General features: G+C 31.4%; 3 protein-coding genes across 3 annotated transcripts; 1 reads left to right on the plus strand and 2 right to left on the minus strand.

Annotated features, from left to right (window-relative positions):
* Positions 1 to 10844: 10844 nt before the first annotated feature.
* LOC148236197 (endoplasmic reticulum transmembrane helix translocase) lies at positions 10845 to 18325 on the minus strand. The gene is made up of 10 exons (XM_088185256.1): positions 18013 to 18325; positions 15911 to 16000; positions 15635 to 15838; positions 13542 to 15497; positions 13132 to 13477; positions 12866 to 13062; positions 12648 to 12790; positions 12428 to 12560; positions 11480 to 11623; positions 10845 to 11409 (listed from the first exon to the last, which is right to left on the minus strand). The coding sequence occupies exons 1-10, from the start codon at positions 18253 to 18255 to the stop codon at positions 11302 to 11304; spliced, it is 3564 nt and encodes a 1187-aa protein (XP_088041382.1). The 5' UTR covers positions 18256 to 18325; the 3' UTR covers positions 10845 to 11301.
* A 1515-nt stretch (positions 18326 to 19840) lies between these two features.
* Tmem18 (transmembrane protein 18) lies at positions 19841 to 25232 on the plus strand. The gene is made up of 4 exons (XM_088185258.1): positions 19841 to 19963; positions 21532 to 21649; positions 21716 to 21864; positions 23468 to 25232. Exons 1-4 carry the CDS (start codon positions 19892 to 19894, stop codon positions 23579 to 23581), a joined length of 453 nt encoding a protein of 150 aa, XP_088041384.1. The 5' UTR covers positions 19841 to 19891; the 3' UTR covers positions 23582 to 25232.
* Positions 25233 to 25948: 716 nt separating this feature from the next.
* LOC148236199 (beta-lactamase-like protein 2 homolog) lies at positions 25949 to 27236 on the minus strand. The gene is made up of 4 exons (XM_088185257.1): positions 27043 to 27236; positions 26722 to 26882; positions 26341 to 26654; positions 25949 to 26273 (listed from the first exon to the last, which is right to left on the minus strand). The coding sequence occupies exons 1-4, from the start codon at positions 27159 to 27161 to the stop codon at positions 26007 to 26009; spliced, it is 861 nt and encodes a 286-aa protein (XP_088041383.1). The 5' UTR covers positions 27162 to 27236; the 3' UTR covers positions 25949 to 26006.
* Between the last annotated feature and the right edge of the window lie 594 nt (positions 27237 to 27830).

Genomic DNA, 27830 nt, shown 5'->3' on the forward strand with positions numbered 1-27830 from the left:
ACGCTATACTATTATTATTATGCAATTAAAATTTCATAATTTAAAAAAATTCATTTTATAGAAAAAATGGTCGGAGTCGCTCATTTCTCACTCCAACTCCGGTCAAAACACCACGACTCCACGACTCCGACTCCGACTCCGACTCCACATCCCTGATTACAAACCTCGCTGACGAATCACAACCATGCAGCGACTGTTGCACTCGTTTCTTCGACCAACGAAATATGCCCACGCCTCTAGAAAGTGACATATGCTTGCTGGACATCCTTCCGAGGTCGAATGATGCAACGGGAATATTGTGACTTTACGATGCTTTTTATCGGCTGGTGATATATTGTTTTCAATACCTGTTTCGCAACAAAGAAATATTAGTTCAATGCATCGGAGAGTATTAACGCGTTATTTACGTGTCTTTAATTAAATGACATATTTTTTCGGGCCAACTTCAAGGGGGGAGGAATCTCCCCATCAATAAAAATTTAAATTAAAAACACTAAGGTCCATATGGGATTCAAAACCAAGTCTTTCATGCAAATAGTTAGCCACTTGTGTCCAGGGCTTCGAACCGTAACTGAATAGAAAACCTGAAACCGGAAAAACCCGTCATTTTTGTCGGTTGAACTGAAAAAATATCGGTTTATTTCGGTTCGGTACATGTTCAAATATGCAGTCACAAAAATTGCAAAAGTACAACATTTTAAAAATATTTGGAACAAATTCAATTTCAATCACAAACGAACAAGAACTATCATCTAGTAAAATGTCCGGTGAAAATGAGTACGATTTAGAAGATTTTTTAAAGTAAAGAATTTCCAATAGAAACATAGATTTCCTATTTCTATAGACGTGGACATTACGTTCATTACGAATGACTTTAACCACGTACAAATAATACACAGAAAAAAACGTATTTTAAGATTTTGGGGGAAAATAAAAATACATATCCTCATTTATACAAAATTGCAATTGTGGTTTTAGGAGCTTCAGCAACACAATTTACTGCTGAAAGGGGCTGCTCTTGTTTTAAGTTTATTCTACGAGACAATATAAATATTTTAAATGATAATGCATTAAAATATATTTTAATAATTAGAGGTAATTACGAATTTGTTTCGTTTAACGAATCATATTTATTATCATATATTATGTAATTATAGTTGTAATTTTTATACCTCTAATTAATTATTATTATTTATATTATATAATTGTATCATGTAGTATGCTTATTAGAAAAGAAGGAATAAAATGTTTTAAATTATGGTAAAAAATATTTTCTTAATACAATCAAAAACATCACTCAGGGCTGAAAGAAAACCGAACAATAACTGACGTTTTACATTGAATATTACAAAGTTTAAAGTGATTGTAGAATAAGAGTAATATCATAAAGTTATAATCAGAAATGAATCGACGAATTTGTATAGAATGATGTGTATATTAATAAATAATTTAATATACACATAATACGTATGAGGTTTATGTCGGCGGAACAAGCATCGCGCAAGAGATATTACAGCCGCTAATTACCGAGAACACAATCGCACCATTGTTCGTCCAGGTAACACAACACAATGTTAAGGAAAATACGTACAAAATGATGGCAACACCGAACAATGACGGCACGAATCTCTGAAACGGGGAACAGATCGGTTGCCATGCTGAGTCCAATTAACCACATTTGCCAACGTTCGATCAAAACGATGTTTTTGCTAATTAATTCGACGAAACACGCGCACTTGTAATAAGAACGAATGATAAATTAAGCAAATATATAGGGGACGAATCGGATCATGTATGTGAGGGGTAAATTTAAAAACCAGATTTTTCTTCGGACTGTATGTGAGGGGAAAGATTAAGAAGCAACGATTTTTATACTTTATTATAAGTTACAAAAAAATTGTAGTGAATTATGCGTCTTTTTAAAGTAACATATATTTTTAATGATAAATAATTGCAATTGTTTTATGTGCTTATTTTTGCATGGTAAAGGTTTTTATAATAATAGTTGTAAAACAATTAATGGTAAAAATACTTTAAGATAAGTAGTACAAATTAGGCCCTACCCCACTGACAAGCAATTTGTGAACACTTAGTCGTTTGTTCTGCGATACAAGAATTACTTTAACTTGTGTGAAAAAAATACTCTAAGCGGGGTTATAAAAAGTTTTGTTGGGGGCTGATTTATTTAGCCACAAAACAAGGTGCTCTAGTAACACTAATGTTACAGCGACGAGGGCAACGTTCATTCTTTGGTAGACGAAGATAGAAGGACGACTTCCGGTGGAGCCTCGTCCGCCAATCATATGTATTATTTGCAATAACAATTACTATCTAAAACAACAAATAATTAAATGTTTGTGACGCATATTTAAATAGTAGTGAAAGATTTTGGTAATCGGAAAACAATATATTGGTTAAATTGCTGATTCAGAGTAATTGAGTATTGGCTATATCATATCTGAATGGCAAATAAAAACGTGTATATAATATCAGAAAAATAGTGAATATGTATGTACATTTAAAAGTAAATAAATATAAGAATTGCTGTTTCAAAATTTTGATCTATTTCAATAAACATACACGTAGTTGATAAACATATAATTTCATTATTTTGGTGAATTTGGTGGTGGCCTCAATATGTCAACCGATTTTTTATTTTTCTTAGTGTCGACAACAAGCAATTTCTTCGGCTTCGAATTAATGGGATGGTACAGTTTGAAATCATTAGGAAGCTCTTCATCGTCGTACAATCTTTTGGAAAAATACACCCTCCTGATCCTCGTATTAGCATTGATTCTTATCCTGCAAGTCTCTATATATTGAGTTCCATAAACCTTCGTGTTAAATTCGCTCAGATTGAAGTGTATCTGATTCCACCCATCGGACAAACAGAAAGGTATGGAAGTAGATAGGGTGCTTACGTTTGTTTTCGAATTAAAATTTCCAACCCTGTACCTCCTGATCATGTTGCTGGCGTCTAGTACAGTCACCTCAAAAGAAAAGTATCTCTTCATGTTCTTGACGATCATCACCAAGAAGGGCAGCCTAATTCCTAGAGTTTGCTTCGGGTCTTTGGGGCACTCTATGTAGCATGTGGATATGTTTGCCCCACTCAGTTCAAAAACTCGAGATTTGATTTCTTCGTCTGTAACCATCTTCACCCGGCCGTTGATTGCTTTCTTATCCCATATTTCCATTGGGTCACTGCCTAAACTATGAAATAATGATAGTATACCATTGCAAAACGTATTTCGGAACATTTTTTGCGACGTATAAAAAAATAGTGAACTAATATGAAATGATAATATCAAACAAGTTACAACAATTGAATAGGAAATCTTTTTTTTTGTTTTTTTTTTTATATATATTAATATAGAATAACATCTTGATTTTTGAGCAACTATAAGTAAAAAATAAAATAGAAAGAATATGAGATTCAGCTTTGGCCAAAATAGTGCAGTTCCCTAATAAATTGGCCCTTAATAATTTAGGCAAATAAAAATAAAATCACTATCATGTTTCTTTACCCATATTTATACCATATTTTTTGTAATTTATAACCCTTTTATTTTTTTAATTTCAGCTGCAATTTATTTTTTAAATTATGATGAAGATAAATTACACCATTACATCTACAATTTTCCGCAGCTCAACTTAAAGTTCTTAGTTGAGTTGAACTTTATTTTCCTTTAAAATACAGGGTGGTCCAAGAGTTTTTGCAATTTTTAAATCGCTTCTGAGCGGGAATCGCGCGAAACAGGGGCGCGCATGTGCGCGAGAGCTTGGTCCTTGGAAATTTAGTCGCAATGGAGCGCTTCATGGTGGAACAAGTCGCGTTCTGCTTAAAACAATTTTACAAAAACAACGATGTTTTGCGCTGATTACCGACTACACAGTGTGAAACAATGTCCGAGTGTTAATTTAATTAAATCGTGATTCAGGAAGTTTGAAGAAAACGATTCAACGGTTTTGAAAACTCAGGTGGCAATTCTGTTACGTTAATTTTGAAGATTATGTTAAGATACTAAGAGGTTTTATTCAGCCGCAATTCCAGATTTTTTTATGATACGATCAGAGGATATGAATGCAGAAATATGGGGCAAGGTAGTGAAGGAAATGTTTCGTAACAAACTGACATCAATCATGCATCTGCCAATTATATGTATATGAACAATTTTCAAGAATAGTGGAAGGCTTGGAAGACTAACGACTTTTAGTCCTGTGAATAGCAAAAAGCATTTAGCCGAACGTATTTAGACTTTTTTTATAATAAGTGGAGAAATTTTTAGGTACCTCTACTGCCACGCGACCATAGACCTTAACATTTTTTACTCCATATCTGACGGTATGTAAGAAACAATCGCAATATAATAATGTTACTAACAATGTATCACTTGGGACTAGGTTATAAGTAAATCATTTTCTTATATCTGCATTGTATGATTTTAACTAAAATAGTGATTCTAAAGTATTATAAATAAATTAATAATATAAAGGAGCAGATAGCAGAAAATTAAGACATAACAAATTAAAAATAGGTACCTAAGCAGAAAAAACTGCAAACTTATTTTTATTAGATCAGATTAACAGTTAAAATTGCATATTAAATTATTTTTGTTAGATTATGCACTATTTAAACAGGTGAGGTCTTCAATCGATATGATATTGTATTTTTTTACTATTGGTTCATAAATGTAGAATAAATTATAGGTTTTAAGATAGAGCGACAGAATACGTTTAAATTCTTTAGGCGGCCCTTGGTTTTCCATTTTTTTAATATTGTTATTAGACTGAAAACAGATAAATAAAATATATTATTTTATGGATAATTTAATTGGGAAATATGTATCAAAATTAATTACTACGTTAAATTAATTACGCTAATTGGTTTGATATTTGTTATTACTATATTCTTCTTATTTCTTTATATAAAAATAATATACATAGCTTCTTGTTTATAATTAAAACATTCTTTTTTATTAATTAGATTATCCTTACTTAATAATTTTATATTCAATTAAATAATACATACATACACCTACAGTCTTCAACGAATTTCAAACGACATTTTGGTGTGAGCATTCTGAGTTGACACTCACAACATTCATTAACAACCTCGATCCTGGCTCATTAATACTAGCCCTAAGGCCATGCTCCTTCGATTCGATATGCACACTTTCCCCTTTTCGCGTTTGCCAAGGGTCCACAACGGAATCAAATTCGAGGGCACTCCAATTCACTTTATTTATCTCTCGCGGAGAGCATCGTTCTTACCTTGAGAGTGCTTTCTTCATGACCAAATTTCATAGTAAAATATGTATGTATCTCATAATATATACGTATAAACCAAATACCAATCGAAGCCCTTCATCATAATTGGATACATAACGATGGATGTACAGTGTGACGCGAAAATTATTAACCTATTTCAAAATTCGCAATACAAACTTGATTACTGTGTTTGTGTTACATAAATAAATACCCTTCTTTATCCACCATTCAGTAGCTTTGTTTTGAATTAAATTCAAAGCACAGTTGTATATTTTATTGTTAAGCTTGGTTTTGATGGCATTAATGTTGTAAGACACGATTCTGTCTATATATTTATTGATCAACTTTTAGAAATGTCATTCTGGAGAATTAACCTAAACCTGCTATCTGCTATAAAGTACATGCAATTCAAAAAAGTATTCTACTTTTATAACTATATAGTAACTAGTTCTTATTTTTGCTCCTTGATGTTTTACTGTTGTCGTTTTTAATTGTATAATTTTCAGTCTAAAATTATCTTTAGAATTCTGAATAAATATTGCGTAACGTTTAAGAAATCAGAAGCAGTAGTTATATCATTTTATGATAGAGTGATTAGATATTCGTCAATACAACCCACGGTTTTTATCAAGGCATCTTGTCAATGTGATATAATCATTTCAGTTATTTTATATGTAGTATTTTCCATGATATTTTGATTTTAATCAATAATAATTTACTTTATTATGTCATAGTGCTTTCTGGCCACTCTGCTAAAGACGCTGAGTGCTTTTCTGAATTAATTTAATTAGGACACGTCAATCTTTTCGTGCTTATGCGACGCGAACGCATTCATCCTATTCATCCATCCATTATTTATAATAATGATCGGCCGGTGGCCGCCTAAAAAGTGTCAAGAACTCCCCGATTTGGGAAAGGAATTGCCATTGTATCCTACCAACCCTCCTTAGCAGGACAAATGTATGCTTTGGCATTTTATCCGATTTCGAGAGGGCCCATTAGCGCTCCTCCGAAGCCCTCCGTTGTGATTTTTTTTCGTATATGGAAGTTCGCCTCGCGCGCATTAGAAATCGAAATGGGTATTTAATAAACCTTTCGGATTTAATGATTTCTATAAAAGTCACAATTTTAACAAGTTTTGAGAAGTTTTATTATATTTTTTATGTAGAAGTTGCGTTAGTTAGAATAAATATTTATTTACTTGATGGAATTAGCTCTTAAAAATATAAATCTCAGATTATTTTTATATTAAATTTATCAATTATTTTAATTTTTATTTTAAAATAGAAGCTAATAATTGAGGGTGTTGCGCGAACAACAATAAGTGGCGATTTTGGGGGATTCAAAATTGATACACAAAATATGGATCATAACATTTTTTTAGGTAATAAATAATTAATATATGTACCAATGTTTTGATGATTGTGCAATAGTTTTAATCACGTTCACATACAGTTTGTATATTTATGTTATGTATACGTGAAATTTCTATCTATGTCTTCTATTCGAAGGATCCAGTCATTTTCGAAGCGAGTTAAACTTTAGATTCCTAACATCGAGCTAAACCAGAGTGATGTAAAGAGGGAAGCGGTTGCTTCTTCGGCCTTTTCATTCCGTCATTGATCGGTTTCAAGTCTGAAAAAACTCAGTGAGTCCAACAGTGGCGTAGCTAGGGTATGTGCCGCCCAGGACGATCCTCAAAATTGCCACCCCCCCCCCCATATATTTTTTACAGGGTCATAAAATCAGCATTTCTGAAAATAATAAATTGGTTATTGATAAGTTCTTGTTATTCGTGGATTTATATATGTTTTGGTACATTCAGGGTTAAGAACCACACTAGACGATCCCATCGCGAATATGCCGCCCCCAAGCTAGTGCCGCCTGGGGCGGCCAGCCCCCTCCGCCCCCCCACAGCTACGCCACTGGAGTCCAAGCTGGAGAGTTTTAATTGAAGTATGATTGGGTAAGAGATTCATACTTTAAAACTTCTGCTCATCCTAAGAACTTATCTTGGAGATAATAAGGAAAACTTCGTTGGCTGCAGTTCGGTCGTACATCCAAGAAGAAATTCACTGACATATCCTTAGATTAATTCTGGATTTCTGTGAAAGAAAAATATCTTATCAACAATGCGTTTTCAACTTCTTATCTGTGTAAGCAAACTTTTTACTTTTAACAAGTATTAGGAGCAAAGGCGAAAATATTTTATTTACAAAAAACACACATACGTCATATAAAAATGTAAAAAAAAGGACGTGAGCTCCAAACGTGCCCCAACTTCGATATATATAAAAAGTTTCCTGCAAAATAATTTATATTTGTCATATTTTTTATCATAACAAAATGTTGATATCATACTTACATTATATAATCTGACATATTTTATATGAACTATAAATAATGAAAATTTGTTATTATTGTTTTTATAATAAATAATAATTTAAAATATAAATGTATAAAGTACTTACTTCCTAACTGCAATAATCTTCGTCTGATTCCGATTCGAACATTTCAATCACGTTTTCCTCATCTGAGAGAAATTCAACACCACTCAAGTAATCGAGATCCGAATCATCGGAATCATTATATCTTTCGGCCATCGCTATAAATATTATTTAAAGTAAAGTTAGTTTATATTAAAATTATTTAACGAATTGAAAATATTAAATATACTTGTTAAGTCTAAAAATAACTGAGAAGCGCATGAATATTCTTCGATTCGACGTAAATATCCCGATGACAGGCAGACAAATACGACGCACGTTTGAAACGCCGTCTGATGCGTGCGTCAGAGGCACTTTAACCTAGCTCTCTCGCTCTGTCACACGCACTTGTGCATCTCGCTGGTACACGTACAAGCAAATCCGTGCGAGAGAAAGGGGGATATACTCACCCAACTCTCTTGCAAAATTCTCTGAAAAGTGGTATAAGTAGCATGGGCGCGTGAAAGTTAAACATGAACAGATCGCGAGGCAGCAATTTCGCATTCCGAAATAGTGCGCCGGTTCATATTGCAGCCATTGCTGAGGCGACCTTAGGGAAATTGATTATCTGGGCTTGTATGTTATCATCCCTAAGAAAAAAATTATAGATAGACTTATGGGTATGTAGATCATTTATATATGTATCTCAAATGTAATTAAAATAAAAGCAGATAATAAAATGGGTTGGCCAATGTTCATGCTGTCGTGAATTTTCTGCACTACAAAAAATTAGAACCAGAGGGTACGTTGTTTGCGATCCATTAAATATAATTGGAACGGCGACCTTGTGAGGTCGCAGTTTGTCGATTGGATCGGCGAAAATCGGCAAAGGGCATTAAGTCAGCGTGGCAGACGTCCGCCGCCAATTAAGTTGGCAAAAAGCGGATTCGCACGCATCCTCCATTGTGTCACAGGCTCGTTACGACCTATTTTCGTCGACGATGCCCATTAAATCACTCAATCGTCCCGCGAAGCTTCTGCGGTGACTGACACACTCCCTACGGGAAAAAAGTGAATTAACACGGGACCATGTCGGGAGATGGCGTGCTCGCCGACGTATACACATCATTATCATTCCGGTAACGAGGCGAAACCGCTTTGCATACACCTTTCGAGACTATCTATGTATCTATGTACACATGAGACACGAGGTTCGTGCGTTTTGTCAAATGGAGGCACGCGAGACCTTAAATAGGCCAAGTTATAATGGTTACGAAGAGAGGAACTCCTAAAAAGATTTTTAGATGAAAACTAAATTCCTTAAACCTAGACTGGATGGAATTAAGAGTGTGAGTCATAAGATTAGTTATTAATAAATCGATCCCCTTGAGGGTAAATTTTTTAATTCTGTTTTTGGCTGAAAATGTAATAAATAAAAAATAATAATATAAGAATTGAATAGACGGAGATCATCCAAAACTTTATATGTTCAATTCCTTAGAGACAATTTTATTACTGATTATAATACTAAATAAATAATTGCCCCCAAACTATATACTTAATGCTTTGTCAAACAGAGAGCGAAGCGAAGGCGTGGCGAGGCGTTTTTATTTTATAACACGCCTCGGAACGCTATGCGTTCGCTTTTCTGTGTGACGAGACTCGAAGGACTCGGTGTATTACAAAATAAAAACGCCTCGCCACGCCTTTGCTTCGCTCTCTGTTTGGAAAGGCCTTTCATGATATCATCCAGGTAGACAAACGTTTCTCAACTTCAAGTAAACTGGCATATAAACAAATAATATGCGGCAAAGAAACGTTATTTTTAAGAAAATTGTGTTAATAAAATTTACTTATAGTGTTTTTTTAAAGGTGTAGAACTTTAAAATGAAATAGACGAGTTTTTAGATTTTAATTACTAAATTTTGTATATTTTTTCATGTACATTGAGAATAGATTATTTATTTATACCTTTACATACATATGTATATAAGATTCGTTGCTCACAAACGAAACAAGTGATAATGATGTATCTGTTCACCTCCAAGCCGCCAACCCTTGTCGCCACCCTCCCTGAGGGGATGGCAAGCGTGGACTACTTCTTATTGAACTAATTTCGACGAAAATTCGGTTTGGAAACTGCTTGTATCAAATCATGACGTGTTCGTAATATAACAATTACTTCGTAATGATCTGTGAAGTAAAAATTGTTTCATAACAAAAACTAAAATTATGTTAATAAAAATGAAATACGTTTTAAATATATTTATTCTATAAATTATACACATTTTCTTCTAATAAATATTTTTCTAACCATTAGCTGCATGGTACACACGAAAGCTTCAATTTTATAAATGTATAACAATATTGCACTTTTTGAGTGCGGGTGATATAAAAGTTTATTATTATTTATTTGTTTATGAAAATTTCAATAAATATTTTAAGAGAAATAACAATTTGAAAATTGATTATATATTTCAAACCTACCACAACCGATAAATAAAAATAAATAAAAAAAGTTATGATAAAAAAAAAATTGTTTCATTTACTCGAGGAAATAAGATTTCTAAAATATTCAACTAAAAGTTGTGCCAATGTTATGAGTACCATCGCAATGAGGACTATTTCAGAATACTGAATGGTCATCATAATAAACCAAGTATTTAATATAAAATAATATATTAAACAAAATAAATTTATAGAATGTCACGCATAATCATTATCGATATACAGAATATAATTATCCATTTTTCAGTCAACATTGTAAAAATGTATCGAGACCTTTTCTAACAACAGCTCTTGATTTACATCAAAACATTTAAATATTCTATTTCAATATATTACAATATAAAACTGTGCAAAAAATCTCACTATAAATATTTGTTTGCTTTCAAAGTCTATATTATTATGTTAAATAGTACAAAATTGATCTATAAATGGCTAAAACTCTAGATACAGCATATAATTTGGTCCATGAATTGTGATTACAATTAATTATATACATAAAATATTTGGAATGTTTAAAACTTGACGTAAAAATGTCTCAAGACTCAAGAGCTAGTCATAAGAAAAAATCCAAGTATAGTTAATGCGTAAAAAGTATAATTAAAAATTAAATTAAAGGCTTTGTTAAAAAAAAATAATACATTCACAACAAAAAGTCTTTTATTATGACTTAGATGTGATCTTTTATGTATTAAATCATAATTGAATCATATTTTATTTATAGAAGAAAAAAACATTGAAACAACATAAAACCATAACACTATACAGATTATGAAAAGGCACCTGTTTTTACTTGCAGTGTATATAAAATACCATAAAAATTCACTATAAATGTTTACAATAATAACACGCCTATTTAATGTGTAAAAAAATGATCATGCCTGAATATATGATTTAAACCTGTTATCCATCTTTGTCTTTGTATAAATGCACTGGAATTAAAAACTCTACAAAATATCACATTATCATAAAAAACTTTTACATTCATTACACAGTTACCATAGAAATAACACTCTTTTTTTGTTATATATTCATAAAGCATGTATTCACATTATTTAAATTTTTACTAACAACTTTTCATTTTGGAATTAGACAGAGGTCAAGGAGTCCTTAGTTTTCCTTCACCGAACAACCACAGGCAAGACCTATCCACCACGTAAGCGAACACCATGTCCGCTATCAACACTTGAACTAGGATCATTTTGAACTGTAAACAAATTTTATATTATTAATTTTCATATTGACGTTTCATATGCAACAATCGAAGCGAATCATACCTCAAGTGGGAATGGAACTATTTCAAACTGATGAGAGAGATCTGGTAATATGCCTAGAGCTAACGCGAAAACTGCACCGCCAGACAGTAAAATACTGTATAACAATGGACGATTTCGAGTCAAACTCTCCATGAACGGCTCACCCTAAAATTTTATTTATTTATTAAAACATATAATTATTTTAGCACTTACAAAATAAATATATTTAAGTTGGTTTCATTCTAAAACATATAACATCATTGTCGAACATCAAAATTAATGTTTTAATACTATTTCATAATTTTATAAATATTTATCATAAAAATAATGAAAATGATATAAAAAAAATAACAATAAATTTCTCTCAATATGACATTTAATATGAATATCATACCAGATCAATATGGAATGCATGAAGTTAGTCACAAGTGAAATAGTAATAATTTTAAACTTGGATAAATTTATATACCATATTTTTTATTCACTTATAATAAGAAAATGAGTCTAATGAAAACCTTACATAATATAAAAATTCAAAACAGCAGCAAGAAAAAAAATAGCATCGGTGCTACATATATAATAGTTCAATATGGTGATGAATGTCTATCACTCCAGCAAATGTACCAATGGATTAAAAAACTAAAACAACATGAATTCAGTTGCACTATGAACGAAAAAATGTAAATGTATGATACACTCTGTAAGCGCTTAGTATCGTTTATTGATCAATAAATTAAATGATAAAAAAATTAAGATTCTCATTTGACTCGCCCTTTTATATGCAAAATTAAATAAATTTTATACTATTAGATTTTATAAAATACAATATTTAGGATTAGAATAATATATATTTTCCAGGCACATACTAGTTTTCTGTACTCCTTGTTGATTTTTCAACAGAAATATGTACATTCATAAAAAGTTAAAAACAAATCACACAATTATAGATTACATAAAATAAAATCATACCCTGTAATTGATTGCAAATGTTGATACTTGTAAAGCCATTGAAATTATATAAACAGTACTATTTAGCAAATCAGGTACAAATAAGTTTTCTTCGTCTTCATCCAGATCTAACACCAATTTTGGCTTGCCGACTCTGAAAATTAAATACAAGTAATATTTAATTAAGTTTAACAAAACTGTAGTATTGTAATTGATATAAAATAAGTCTTCAAAACGTTACCTTGGCGGCATCCATTTAGTCGCCTCTTGTACTAGATATATCAAGCAGATAAAATGCACAGCAAATTGTAATAACACAGTCATGATTGTGTAAACGTTAAATATATTTGGCAACGGACGCTGTCTTGATAATTTGTCTAAAGGCTAAAAAACAGCAACAGTAACTTTTAGAGCAAGTGTCAAATAATAAGTAGAACAAACTTTCAATCCACATGATACCTTTGATCTTGAAATAAATAAGAAGCACGACGCTAAGAGAAGACCTTGCAAAGTTGCCTGCGTATCACTGAACTTTATTCCGTCCAGATACAACACAGATTGACTGTAGGCAAGGATCAGAGCATTGAGCGCCAAAATCTTGAACATCTGCAATGTAGTCACTAGCGTACATCTGCCTTGCTTTATTATATGGCAAACTGAAACATCAAAACCATATTTAATACATTAACTTTACTTAATGAATGTTCAAAAATAAAAATACTCACTACACATAATACTAGATAATCTGCTCGTGAATGGAGCAGCAATGCTAGCATCACCGAGCTTGACCAATTGTGGTTTATCTTCCATTTCCTTCAATAATGTTTGAATACGAGCTTGAATGTCTGCTTGAGGTGGGTTTGGACCGTTTCTTCGACTCGGAAACTCCCTATTGTTTAACGTTCTATTTAGTCCATGATTCATATTATTATGACCTCGTCTTTCATAATAACGTTCCGGAGCTGGCTCTGGCTTTCGTTTTTCTCTCAGTTCTTTAACCACTTCCTTCGAAGTTTTACTTTTTTTCTCTGGAAGTCTTTCTGGCGCATTAGATAAAATTGCTACACCAACCTAAAACATAAATATAATTAATACAACTCAAACTAAATAAATAATACTACAAAAAAATATGTACCTCTGCATGCTTCAAAGCTCCAACGTCATTGGTACCATCTCCGCACATCAGAGCACAATATCCTAATTCTTTCAACTTCAAGATAACAAACTCTTTCTGTTTCGGATCAAATCTTGCAAAAACCCTAATATAAGGCAACAACATTGACAAAAACTCAGTGTAATGTTCCTTTAAGTAGACAAGTCCTTCGCCAGTAATACACAAATCATATTTAGAGATGTAATCTTTGAGATCTATCTTTGGTATTATCGGTAGTTCTAAGCTTTCATCGATAGACTTCCATTTCCATTTTTCATCTAAACTAGTCAAAATGAGAGTATCGGAGTTTTTCGTGAATTTTAACTCTTTAGCGACATGACAAGCAGTGAGTGGATTATCGCCGGTGATCATCGCTACGGAATGAGAGGAGTTTATAATCTCGGCTATTGCTTTTTTAGAGTCACTCTTCAACGGACACGATATGATCACAAATCCAGCAAACTTCAACTTTGACTCGATATCTTCTCTTTTGAGATCGCGAATTTCCTGCGAGTTGAGTTTACCAAATTCTTTATGACCGAGTGCTAAAACCCTAGCGCCTCTTCTTGTTAGCGATAAATATATTTCATCATAATTTGACGGCACTGTAAGAAACATGGATTTTAACGTTTCAGGCGCACCTTTAACAGTTCCTATGTAAAACGTCTCAACGGCGCCGCCTTCAGTAGATTGGTAACCGGCTAAAACTGACATCCTCTTAAGAGCACTTGAAAAATGGAATCTCTGGAAAATTTTTAAACCAGGAAGTTTTCCTTTTTTAGGAATCACAGCTTCTCCTTTGGTCAAGTTCCATTCGACGGCAGTGAGAGTCGCTTTTTCTAAAGGATCTCCGACTAAACCATCATCGAGTTGCACTAAAGAATGACACGTAGCTAATACTTGAACCGTTTCAGTAGGAGCCTCCAATAGTGATGTAACATCTGCAGTTGTAGACGGTCCGACACCTGCCACACCTTCCACTACCAAATTGTCACTCGTTAGAGTCCCGGTTTTATCAAAGCAACAGATCTCGATCTTTCCAGCGAAGGGTATTCTGAACGGCTCGGTACAAAACACATGAAGTTTCGACAGTGACAATAACGATGTATTGACAGCTAGTGATAATTCTATGGGTAATTCAGGAGGTACCACAGAAGTTAAAATTAAAGCACATTCCAAAAACAATTTATATCGGTTCCTATCGGGATTTTCACAACCCTTGACCCAAACGTATGCAGCAGCGGCAATTGCGAATATGAGCAAAAATAATATGAAGCCAAACGTTTCGAGATTATTAGCTGTTACTCTCTTCACGCCAAACAAAATGGTACGTAACAGTTTTCCTTGAGACGTATTAAAACCGGTTCTCATCACGTATCCAATGCAACCGTTTTCAGGTGAGCGTAATCCGGATTGATCGCTTTTATTCGGTGGCGAATGTTGAACAACTTTGGTGCCACCGAATAAAACGTGAAGTTTACCATCTCCTTCAGCGTCAAAATACCAGTCGGGATTTTTCTCGTACTCTGCCTCCAAAGGCTCTTTCATTTGTGGAACACTTTCGCCAGTCAACATAGATTCGTCCACAATGCAAGAACCTCTCAATAAAATAATATCACAAGGAACCAACTGATCGTCTTTCGATCTCACTAATGAAACAATATCGCCGGGCAACAGCTGATCGCTCTTCAAATAAGTCCATTTTCTATACCGATAAACGTACACCGAATACGGTTTATTGCCCATCTTTCTGATTTCAGCCATGTTCCGTAATTGCTGCTGGACTAAGGTGCACTCGAATATTATCAACATAAATAGTGTGAACAAACTGTAGTACCAATATTTGTCCATGCACCAAAGTGCTACACAAAATACTTGAAATACAAAGAAAGGCGCTGTAGCTCTCTCTTTAAATAACTCCATAAATTCTGGAACATCCTGAAAATAAATTATACATATTATATAAAAATAATATTTTGATATACAAATAAATATGTATTTTTATTCTACGATTTTATCATAAAATTGATAATTTATTTGCTATGATCATATTAACACCAGAAAATAATATTTACCATATCGAGTCGGTTCAAGCCATAATCGGCTTTGACTAGCTGTTCTGTTTCTGCATCTTGCAATCCGTCAGATTTTAAGTATTCACTGGCCCATTTACTGACTGGAAAATCGATGATTCTAAATGATTTCTTATCCCAGTCATAAACGTATTTTAACTTTTGAAACATGAACCATACTTTCGGATACTTTTCTTTTTCGCTCACCTGCAAATTATCGATTTGATTAATAAAATATACATATGAGATGTAATAAATTTAATATTTATTAATAATTACTTGCGAATGGTGCAGTACAACAAGTTCTGAAAAACCATTGTGTTCCGATGGCACGACTTTAGCAACGGTCGCTTTAGTAGGATTGTCTTCCTGCAATTAAAAATTGACGTATGTATTTATTGTTTAACAGCTTATCGCCAATTAATAATAAATAATATCTTATAATTATAATAAATTATGATATATACAGAGAGAAAAAATACATACTAAAGTATAATTAAATAGAGATAAATAAAATAAACGAAATGAATCAATAAATTTAATATGAATGTGCGATTAGAAAGGTCTTCAACTCCCTATATGAAATATAAAACTGCAGATACTTCTTTAGTAATAAAAGTTGCTAAAGGCAAATTTAATCCCTTAGTTGCCGAAATCTGATATATCAGCTTTTGCTGCTGTGGCAAGAATTACTCTAAGTAAAGTGTTGAGAAAATATGTACCATTATAATTTCAAAGTTTATTAAATACAAGGTGGAGTGAAAGAATCCAAGCGACTAATTGTTAAACATTATTCCGGAGTACTTGAAGTATTAGATTTTATTCTCGGAGAGATGGCTATAAAATTAACTTCACCAGCTCTAAATACAACAAAAACTAAACGAATTATTTCAGTTATGTTTTTTTAACAAGTGTTTTGTCACATTTTGGAGAGTATTAACAACATCAATGTTGTTATACAAAGTAAACGAATATCCACGGATGTCGAAATTGCTATTATTAAAGATTCAGTGCATGAAATGCAGCATTTAATCGAATCTTGGAAAATTATTAAAAGCAGTCGCAGAAAATAGAAGAAAAGTCGTTAAAAGCGAAGAATCTTTCAGAATTTCTAAATTTTTTCCTGTTTGAAATTTTAATATTAACAATTTTAAGTAGCAAATGAAATAAACGAATTGTTTTTACCAATTTTCGATATTCAATATTTAGAGAACTAAATTTCAACGAAAGGAACAACATTTTTGTCAAAGACATATTGAATGATTTAATAGAAAAACTCATAAAACAGTTTTCAGCGCTGAAATCCATTCATACTTTTAAATTAAATTTTCGAGAAAAAATTACATATTTGTAAATATAATATATGCATTGCCCTAAAATTATTTTACACAATTCCTGTCACTGTTTTGATGGTAAAATGATTTTTCAATAGATTAGAGAATTTGCTGAAAATGTGGCAGAGAAATTCAATGATACAAGAACGACTTAATGACATCGACCACGTACATTGAAATTGATACAGGCATGAAAACAGATTTAAGCGAAGTGATGGAAAATTTTGCTTCAAAAAATCAAGAAAATAATTTGTAAATAAAAGTAAAAGTGTAAATAATTATGTAAATTGAATTGTTTTTACAAAATATAGCAAAAAAAGTTTTTTTTTCGATAATTAAATTAAAAACTTATATATCATCAGTCTTTAATTATATTACTCCTAAATGTTTTTTTGTATAATAAATGGTTTACCACTGCATAATAATTATACAAACCCATCTTCACAATGAATCCAAATTATCTTTAAAAGATGAAGAATGAATAATCGGTATAATGTTTCTAAATAGTTTTAAATCGTAAGCATATAATCAAAAGCCAGAAGAAACAGCATTGGGTCAAGATATAATCCTTGGGGAGCTCCAAAAATAATACATTCAGGGATAATTACAAAAGATACATTCAACAATACTTATTTAATGCGAGACCATAAGTATTATTTAAATCAAATCATAAAAATTGACATTTACAAAAAACTAATAAAATAAGACAAGCAAATTTTTAAATTAAACGACCAATGAGTATCAAATCGTTTATGTTGGTATAATTGATGAAAAATTAATTTTATATCAGAATTTTATGTTATTTTTTGTTATGCAATAAGGGTTCTATGGATTTTTTCTAAATGTACTAGAAGACCGCCAATAACTGGATGCATGATGTAAACGGTGCCGACAATATGTTATATATTGTGCATTCCCAAAAAATTATAAATACAGAAATTGTACAAAGAAAAATTGAAAATGAAGACATCGTACAATGCGTTTGGATTGTGTCCAAAAATGTGGCATAAACGAATACGCAAATAACGAGTGAATATCGACGCGTACCTTAGTGCAAGCGAAGAAGCAATGAACATGGACGCTCCAGTAGCAGCAGAGGGCCGTGAGGATGTGCAAAACACCAACAGCGGCGATGCCGAAAAGGCCGGGCTCCGAGGTCTCGAAGTAGAAAAGACATAGGTATAGGGCGATCGCGTAGAGCGCCGCGAACGGCAGCACCAGCCCCTGAGTAGCCGTGGGGCGCAGCCGGTACAGGCGCACCGACTGCACCAGCGGGTCGCCACCTGACATGACGTCGAACGCCGGCGACTCGGCGACAAGCTTGACACTGGCGCCTGTCACAGCTGCAGCCGCGTGTCGTGGTCTTAACGCTATGATTTTCGACCATATAGTCGACGATAATATTTTTTATAGACTATTATAAACATTTAAATCGGTTTCGTTTTGTACAAAATATATTTTTTTGTGTCGTTCAAAATTATAGGTGCAGTATTGTTCGTCATTTTTTTTTTTTTTTTTTGTATTTGGTACTAGTTACTAATAAGGGTCAAGGACAATTCATTTTCTTTCAAGGAAATATCAGTCTATAAGTATACTATTCACGTATCTGTACAACATATTTGGCTGGTTTGTAAACCCTTTTTGTAAGACTTCTAATTTGATTGTCAATATATTTAAATTAATTATTGGTTAGTATTATTTTACTTCATAAATATAAATATCAATATAAATGTTAGATAGTCAGCATTTACCTTAAACTTTACCCAAAATAGTAGCAATCTACTTAAATATATTTATATTTCGAATGTGTACAAATTAAATCATAGCTTCAATGTTTCATACGTATAAAAAAACAAGTACTGGTCGTACTTGTTTTCTTATACCTAACTATCCTTAAATTGCCTCTATTTCTAGTTTTAAATCTATGCACATCTTTATTAATTATTAAATCTTTTAACTTATGTATAAATACCAAAACATTAATCTTCATTATTTCTTGTACTTGATTAATCGATTAAGCACATAAAATTTTGTTGAACGACAATTGTGCAGCAAATTTTTAAAAATTGAAAGTGGGGCAGTTGTAGATTATTATTATTTATTATAGATTATTTTTGTATTTATACTTACCATATTTCTCATCCTAGACAAAATACTTATTTTTATAATATTTTTTTCATTATGTAATTACAATCTTCTCAGAAGGACACTAAAAATAAAAAAGACTATCTCGGATTTTTTTGTTCAAGAATGATAGATTGCTGCGGGAACTAAAAAAGAAGGTAATTTCGAAAATTTTTGCTTAAGAAAGACAACATTTTTGAGGAGGACAATCATTCTTAAAAGAAGGTCATTTAATATTATGGATATTTTAGTGGAGAACTACAAAATATCGAACAGCTAAGCAGGCGTCAATGAATCGGTGAATGATCTAATGTTTTTTATATACGATTTATTACCCTTTTTGCTGATTTTTATAGTGATAAATTGATAATTTATCGAAAAAGAGCAAGAATATTAATCTGACAGCTATATATATCGTTTAAACTACCAATAAATGTTGTTTTGGGCTTATTGATGGAAATGATATTTTAAATATTTGTAATTTGTAATAAAATATTATCATCCTGTTCGGATAAAAGGCTTAAAAATAATAAATGTAGCAACCTTGATATATTTACTTTAGATGTGGATTATTTATTTAAATGATAACAATTATAATAAATAAACATTGCTAGTACTTAAATTAACAAAATGTCTGTTCAATTTTTGTTTTATTTACTACTTCGGCTACAAAATTATTTCAACTAAAACATAAAGCAATAAAGATAAAAAAAATTCATGCAATTTAGATTGTTTTTTAATGCGCCCACAGCGATAACGCGTGCCGCTGATTTAGAACGACTGAATATGTCAGTTTGACAAGATGCTCTTCAACATGGAAACCGACTTTGCCGAAGTGAACGATATCAACGGCCTTCTAACTTATTTACAAAGTGTACGTATATCGAAAGCCCTCAGTAAAGAATATAAACACATTTATAATTAAGTTACTTATAAACTTACAATTACCTTGAACTATTGCACTTTTAACATTCATAAATTAAACTCAATTAACAGGTTTATCTATTTAGAAAACGTATGATTTGAACTGTGACATTTGCATATACAAAACTGTAATTTTCATGTATTGATTTTGTATTTTAGTTTTTCAATTATGCTTTTGAGTTCTAAATCCTTGAACAGCTTAACTAAATTGATTTAATAAGATATATTTGGAAAGTAAAGATTATATAATAGTAAATTTTATTTTGGTAATGACTTCATAAACTTTTTTTGCCAAAGGGCCAATTTCAAAATTCAGTACGAATTTTTCCTTAACGTTATTGTGTATTTTTATTCGATACTACTAATTAATTAATTAATTAATTACTCTAATAAAGTGTTGACAGAAATGAACGTTGTAATGTGATTAATGTACTTTATTTTTCATTTTCCTCTTCCGATTGCTTGACACTAGAAATAATTTCTTCGACACTCATAAATTTCAATTCTGATTATTTTAATCACATTTTAACCACACCTTAATGTTTTTATCGCCATTTGAAAGCCGTGTCGTCGTAAGTGCATATAATATCTTTGGAAACCAACAATTGCCTTACCGTTTCATTCGGTGTAACCCCAATCTCTTAAGATATATTTTGCTGAAGTTTTATGTCTTCTTTCACTATCTCGTTGATCACAAACCATGGGTTTTTGATTGAAATCTTTGAATTATTTCAACTTTGTAAATTTTGGTTGTACCCCAAGTTTAAATTTCATAAGTCCATATTTGCTTTAATGTTTTTTTATACTGCAAGGCCGGTTTTGCCCGGCACCGGGTCTGGTGTTGTATGGGCAGCGTCGGGCCGGCGCCGGATGGATTCGTCCGGCATGTCTAAAATGGTCAGTACTAGCCCATACACCACCACCCCCACTACACGGCGCCGGGCGAATCCATCCTTCATGTGAAACCGGCCTAATAGTTTTATTACCAATGACAGACAAGATCCTGATTTGTTTTATTTTTTTAACCAATATTCGCCATAAGAATTAGCTGTTTAAGTGTATATCTATATTTACACTATTTTATTGTAAAATATTTCCACTGTTTTACTTCATTGGTAGGCAGCTTCTCTTAGAGGTGAACATGATTTTAGCTGACTTGGTCTCGTTGGCTATAATTATCCATATTTTTAAGCAATTCTGAATTTTGCTTAGGCATCACATCACAATAAATAATGAAGAAATATCTGCACAAAAAATATTTGTTATCGTATTTTAACAAAGATATCTGACAAAATTAAATAAATTCCGGAGCCACGGCTACATAAACAAAAAAGCTGAAGATATTTTAACGTGTCTACATAGTCCTCGTGAAAATATCTGCAGAAATGGTAGTGCTGACAACCTAGTAAATCAATCATTTTTATTAGCCTTATATATTTACTTTATGGATATCTTGTAATATATTTTATTATTGTAAAATTAACTAAAATAATTTTTATACAAATTTATTGTTTTCAGATTGATTGGGCCGATCCGTTATTTTTATATCTGTTTTCGTTTCATATTATCATAACCGTAACAAGTTTGAACACTAGAAACTATTCAAACTTTCAAATATTATTCTTTTTCACACTATGTAAGTATTTATTTTATTTACATATTTTTATGTAATTTATTAATGCATTTTATTTTTGTATTTCAGTGTTATTAGTATATTTTGCAGAGAGTATTAACGAATATGCATCTAAAAACTGGGCATTATTATCACGCCAGCAATATTTCGATAGCAAAGGTCTTTTTATATCAATAGTGTTTTCAATTCCTCTGCTATTAAATTGCATGATAATGGTGGTAAGTAATTTCATTTATTGATAAGCAATACAAATGTCCTTCAATTTACGTGGTAGATACATTTCAAAAAGTGCATTCTTACAAAATAAAAGGATTTAATTAAATTTGAAACGTAATAATATTATCTTTATGCCATCCATGATAAGTTAGCTTATCAGAAAGAATAATATACTAAACTAAATTAGTGCCATACAAAAATCAAGACAGCCTAAATTAAATAACGCATTTCTAAAAAGTAGTTAATTAAATAAAAACCAGCTAAGACTAAGTGTATCTTTGTTTTGACGTTGTAAGTCTCATAAGATCGAGTGTCCACTAGTCAAAATATCAACGGTTAAAGGTCACGAAAATCGTATTTTTGCAAATACGAAAAAGAGGAATCTTGAGACGAATGCCGACTGGTGATGATATTCAGAGGTGGACCGAGTAGCTTCTGATACCATTCACTAGGAGGTTGTTCAAACAATTATATCTGTACAACATGGACTAGGCCTACCCTATATAAATAAAAATGGACCTTGCATTTACCTCAAAGGTGCTGTGGACACGAATGTATTAATTTGTTATTTATTGTTTATAAATCATATTTATTACTTATAAATTATTTATAATATTTTATTTTATTAATATAAAATTTTAATTAATATTTTCTCATAAATTTCTTATTTATAAATAATTATAAATGAATAATATTTTTATTATATAATTCACTTTGTAAAGTGTACTAGGCATCAGGCTCTGTAGTTTATGTAGCGTTATCCTATAAATGGGTGCGCACTTCCCGCTCTCCGCGCTATATTTCGTAAACGGTTAATCATATAAAGAAATGATGTACTTGTAGAAAATTTTATTCTCTACAAGTTTTGTGAAACATCTAATGACGTCCAACGTATAGGAAGCGAGATATTTGCAAAAAAAACGACACTCGATCTTATGAGATTTTTCAGCCCGTCTCAGAAACGTCAAAACAAAGATCTGTGCAAAATTTCAGCTTTTTTTTCATTCAGGTGAAATCCTTATTTGACTGGACTATTACATATTTAACAAAGGTACCCAACGCAGTTAAATAACAAATTCTGGAGTCACAGCCACATCTTTATTTTTTTATAACGAAGGAATTCCGAAAATTTATAAAAGTGCATAATTGGTTCTTTAGACTATAAAATTACAACCAGATCTATGAGCGCTTAATAATTTTTGTGGTAAATAAATCTAGATTATTATTATTATTGTAAATCCATCGCTGTAACATAACATGCGTGAGCCATAGGCGTTAACAGCGTATGTGTAACAATGTGCATCAATGTCTGACAATTGGTGGTTTTATTTTTACTAATTAGAATTGTAAATTTGGTATCAAACATAGTACCTTGAGTTATCAATCTGGGCCCTACCAGTGCACTATTATGGTCACATGATCTTTATGACTAAACTCCAAAGGAAGCACTGAATATATATCAAAAAAAATTAAAATGTGCATAATACCGTATAAGTATATTTTTGAAACCGCATAAATCGATGGACAACTGTAAGTAATACATGAATATATCAATTATATTATAAATATCATACATATAAGTACTCAACATAAAAGTATTATTAGGGTTGCTGGCTGTATCAATCTACACAACTGGCCGAAAGTCTCCGTAAAGCGCAATTGCAACGGCAACTTCAGCGGCAACAGAGTCGTAAAGTTACAAACGGGACCTCTGATTGATGTTGCGTAAAATTATAAAAATAATCAACAAATATGACCCAAGCAATGCAAATTTACTATTGGGAATAATAAGATGTACATATTTAATCATATTTTTTTACTATTGCATATTTTAGCTTACGGAAAGTTAAATGAACTTTGATTTGCTTATTTGCTTACAAAATCAACAGAAGTGTATTTGTTGATGTTTTAATTATTTTTATTCGTATCATATGCATTTATAATGTATCTCATATTTTTACTTGATTTTTATTTATTATTGTTTTACTTTATTCATTCACAAAACATGATAACTTTTGTATTGAAAGCAAGTTTGGACATTTCTATTATATAACGCTAAATTAAAAACATCGGATTGTTTAGCACTTAAATATTTAGTAGCAATATCTTAATCTGACTAGCAAGCACCACACGTTTTATTAGTCATAAAAATGATTGAAAGCTTATATTATTTAAGATTTTTCTAGAAATGTTTAACGATAAGTAAACACCAGAAGATTTTCAAAGAAACACAGACAATAATCATCAATAGAGTTTACTATAGTGAATGTTTATAGTGTTAATTTTGTCTATTTTACTGTTCTCATAGGGAAAGTGCAATTGTAATCAGCGTATTTCACAACATATGTATATGCTTAGGAATATTTTTAGTATAATTTTTTTTGTTAACTGGATAACTGAATTTTTAACTTGCTGCCTAAATAGACATGACTTTTATGATATTTTTTGTAATTGTATTCCTTAGAATCAGCTATGTATACACAGTTATATTAAGCACTGACATTTTGTATGTACACATAATTATAATGACAAAAACATTAGACTATTCAACTAACAAAAAACATATAATTTAGAAATTAATAATCGGAATTGTTAACAAAATAAAACTATTGATAAACAAGGTGTATAATTGACGTATTTATGACACAGCAATTGTAAACTACTTCAATTATTAATTTTAATGTTGACTGTGATATTATACACATGTAATATTTTTTTCAAAAATATCTTTTACAGCACGCTAATGTTAAATACACACTGTACTTAATTATAATATTAATGTGTTTCAATATTCTCTGTTCCATTTTATTGTATGGCTAAATCGATAAAGAAAATTATTGTTTGTAAATATTTGTAGTGACGATCAAGAATTTGAACCACAGATAACTGATGAAATTGTCAGATAAACAAATTATAAAAAAACGATATTTACAATTTATGTTACTTTTAGTCAATGTCTAAATTATGTATACTTATATATGTATTTACACTATTTACTAATACGATAACAGTGATTTGCCATTTTAAAAGCTAAAATTGAATAGAATTTATTGCGAGACTGATCGTTGGAATATGGTTACCATTTATAAATTTTACATAATATAGAACCAATATTTGTGTATGGTATACTTTGAAAAATATTTTTTGTATGAAACGATAATTTAAAAGATACGAGCACATTTTTTTGCATATCAATGAAATAACAGGGGAAAAAGAATAAATAATTTAAAAAATATGTAAGTGAGGATAAAGATAAATTTCAAAATATACCATACATACGTGAATTAAATGTAATCTTTTTTGTGAATGTATTGACGTGCATGACTCATGCAAGAAATAGTTTTTGAAATAAAATGTTTAATTTATAAAACACACTTACATTTATAATACATAAAATCTTTTTTCAAACCTTTAAAAGTAAACTAAAAATACTATTATCTTTAGACTAATATTGTCCTCGTTAAAAAATCAAGGGGAATACATAACATGAATACAAACTAACAAAAAGTTTGCTGTATTCAATAGCACTAACTCATTTAAAAGCCTCAATTATAAAATATATCATACCCACATATTAATTGGAGCCAAAAGTGGTTCTAATTCGTTTTTCTCTTATAATCAAACAGCATAATATTAGTTTTGGATGCCAAGTTAATGTGTTGGGGGAAGATTTGTTTCGTCGTATTAGGCTGAAGGAGAAATTCATCATCTTTGGCACGCCCCCGGCACCAAAACCTTAATTTATTTTTATTAATTTATCTGTATAAATCATGATATTTCCATTTCGATATTCAAAAACTTACTCTTAGATTCTTTGATGTACATTTAAACGGACGTAACGCTCACTGGTGCAATTAAAACACACTATACAAGAGTTAAAACGTCTCTGATGAAAGATTTTGAAAAAAATTTTTTAGCACTTTGAATTGTGGATATAGTTTATTAGAGGCATTGAGATGCGCTCCGGAAATGACCGCCGGTTATTATTATTAAATGATGTTCAAAACAGAAATTTAAATATTGGGGTAACTTGTTCAATCCCCATTTTCTATAACCCTTTATAACTTATAAATATAAACAGTAATATAAAAACAAAATGACTATATATTCATATAAAATTTAACAATATAACAATACTTTCATATTACAAAGGAGAAATATTTTTATATTGCCACATAACATCAACGTCTTCTTCAAGGCGTATTATTTTTTTCTCTTTCAAGAGCTTCGTAAGATGATGAACTAAATTCATGGAAGCTGCTGGCCACAACTCCTTCGGCGTCTCCTTATACACTATTTCGACTAACTGATATGTAGTCATTGCTACTCCTTTTTCTTTTAAAGTATTCAATATTTGACTCTCCCTCTGATTCCTATGATTTATATAATATTCAATCTTTGAAAGCGGTTCCTGTAAACAATGTAAATATTTAATATCGAAATTAAAGTAGATAATTATAATTTTTAATAACAACAACCTCTACAACATTTCCATGCCCAGGATATATCACTGATGGTTTTATTTTTAAAATTTTATCCAAGCTCTTCATATAATTGTAAAGATCTTCAAAAACAGCAGTACCTTCGCCCAATATACAATCTCCACTGAATAAAACGCCGTCTTCCAATAAACTCAACACTATATGATCCTCGGTGTGTCCAGGAGTATGATGTACTTTTACAGTCGCTCCCTCAACTTTTACCTCTTGACCGTCTCGTAACCAATTGAATTTAACGGACGGCGGGAATTCTTCATCCAATGAATATTCAAATTTCCAAATTTTGCATTCAGCTATACAATAAAACATACTGTGCATTAAATCAATACAATACTACAAAACAATATAATGTTTACTTACAATTTAAATGCTTATAAATATTGTGAAGTCCGCCTATATGATCGTGATGCCAATGTGTGATTATAACATGCGATATATCAACATTCTCTTGTTTTACAACACTGTTCAAAGAAGCAACGTAATCAGGTATGTCTTTATCTCCAGTATCCAATAATATACGCCTGAAATATATATTCATCGAGTTTACAGTATAAATATTTAAATAAAAACAATAATAATTACTTTTGTAAATAATTTGCTAATCATGTAATAAATCATTTTTATATGATAAGAAAATAATGTGATCATAAGGTCAAATTGTATAAATAATTAAATACGCACTTTTTGCCAGTTCCTATAAGGTAGGTATTTGTTCCTTGTAGAGTCATTGGACCAGGATTACATCCTAATATTCTAAGGACTCGCGATGATAGTCTGGTGACTGGAGCTATGGCGGCCATTGCAGCAAAGTTTTGACAGAACTTCCAGCTGATTGTCGAGATCTGATTAGTGTTGCCTGAATAAAAAAAATGTCCAAATATGCTATTTTATTATTGTAAACGGAATATTGCTAATGTTAAAATACATACAAATACATATACGCACAAACACACACAAATAAGTAAAAACACGAAAACAAGATAAAGGAACAGACACAAATCACTTCAACAGGTGCGCATTGTCCCACTCGAATTGAACTAAAACCCCATTTGTGTACAAGAAAATGTCAATATCTCAAGGCATAGTATTGAGCAGATGAACGGCTTTTGCCAGAGGAGAGTTGGCAAGTGCTCCAGCTCTAGACTTTACAGGCAAAAACAGTGGACGCGACCGAGAATTAAAAACCACCTTCCGGAGCCCACATTTGGAGCTGCTCGAGCCCCGAAGGTCTGTCTATGATGGTTTTGAGCAATTTTCAGAAGTGTTTAATTATATAAACACTTCTGCGAGTTGATAACGAAACGTATCCCAGCGCTCTTAAAATAAAAGCACTGGGAAACAATAACGAATAATACCCGTATTCCTTCAAGTTTAAATATCGTAGGAATTTACGCTGTACTTTTTCCAGCTTCATTCTATTACATTGACCGTTTCGTCTGGAATCCAAATAATAGAGCTAGTTTTTAGTA

The sequence above is a fragment of the Plectrocnemia conspersa genome, unplaced genomic scaffold (assembly GCF_051122295.1).
Source record: "Plectrocnemia conspersa isolate PC_06_02 unplaced genomic scaffold, ASM5112229v1 ptg000004l, whole genome shotgun sequence".
NCBI lineage: Eukaryota > Metazoa > Arthropoda > Insecta > Trichoptera > Polycentropodidae > Plectrocnemia > Plectrocnemia conspersa.

What these genes read in the sequence shown, in the direction of transcription:
- Tmem18 (XM_088185258.1), top strand. Translation starts at nt 19,892, where the DNA reads ATGCTCTTCAACATGGAAACCGACTTTGCCGAAGTGAACGATATCAAC. An exon ending in ATTATTCTTTTTCACACTAT is followed by an intron (nt 21,650 to 21,715) that starts GTAAGTATTTAT and finishes TTTGTATTTCAG; the next exon opens with TGTTATTAGTATATTTTGCA. An exon ending in TAAATTGCATGATAATGGTG is followed by an intron (nt 21,865 to 23,467) that starts GTAAGTAATTTC and finishes AAGTATTATTAG; the next exon opens with GGTTGCTGGCTGTATCAATC.
- LOC148236197 (XM_088185256.1), bottom strand. Translation starts at nt 18,255, where the DNA reads ATGTCAGGTGGCGACCCGCTGGTGCAGTCGGTGCGCCTGTACCGGCTG. An exon ending in GCTTGAACCGACTCGATATG is followed by an intron (nt 15,498 to 15,634) that starts GTAAATATTATT and finishes ATTTATTTTCAG; the next exon opens with GATGTTCCAGAATTTATGGA. An exon ending in GAGCTTTGAAGCATGCAGAG is followed by an intron (nt 13,478 to 13,541) that starts GTACATATTTTT and finishes TTTATGTTTTAG; the next exon opens with GTTGGTGTAGCAATTTTATC.
- LOC148236199 (XM_088185257.1), bottom strand. Translation starts at nt 27,161, where the DNA reads ATGGCCGCCATAGCTCCAGTCACCAGACTATCATCGCGAGTCCTTAGA. An exon ending in CTTATAGGAACTGGCAAAAA is followed by an intron (nt 26,883 to 27,042) that starts GTGCGTATTTAA and finishes TATATATTTCAG; the next exon opens with GCGTATATTATTGGATACTG. An exon ending in GGCATGGAAATGTTGTAGAG is followed by an intron (nt 26,274 to 26,340) that starts GTTGTTGTTATT and finishes CATTGTTTACAG; the next exon opens with GAACCGCTTTCAAAGATTGA.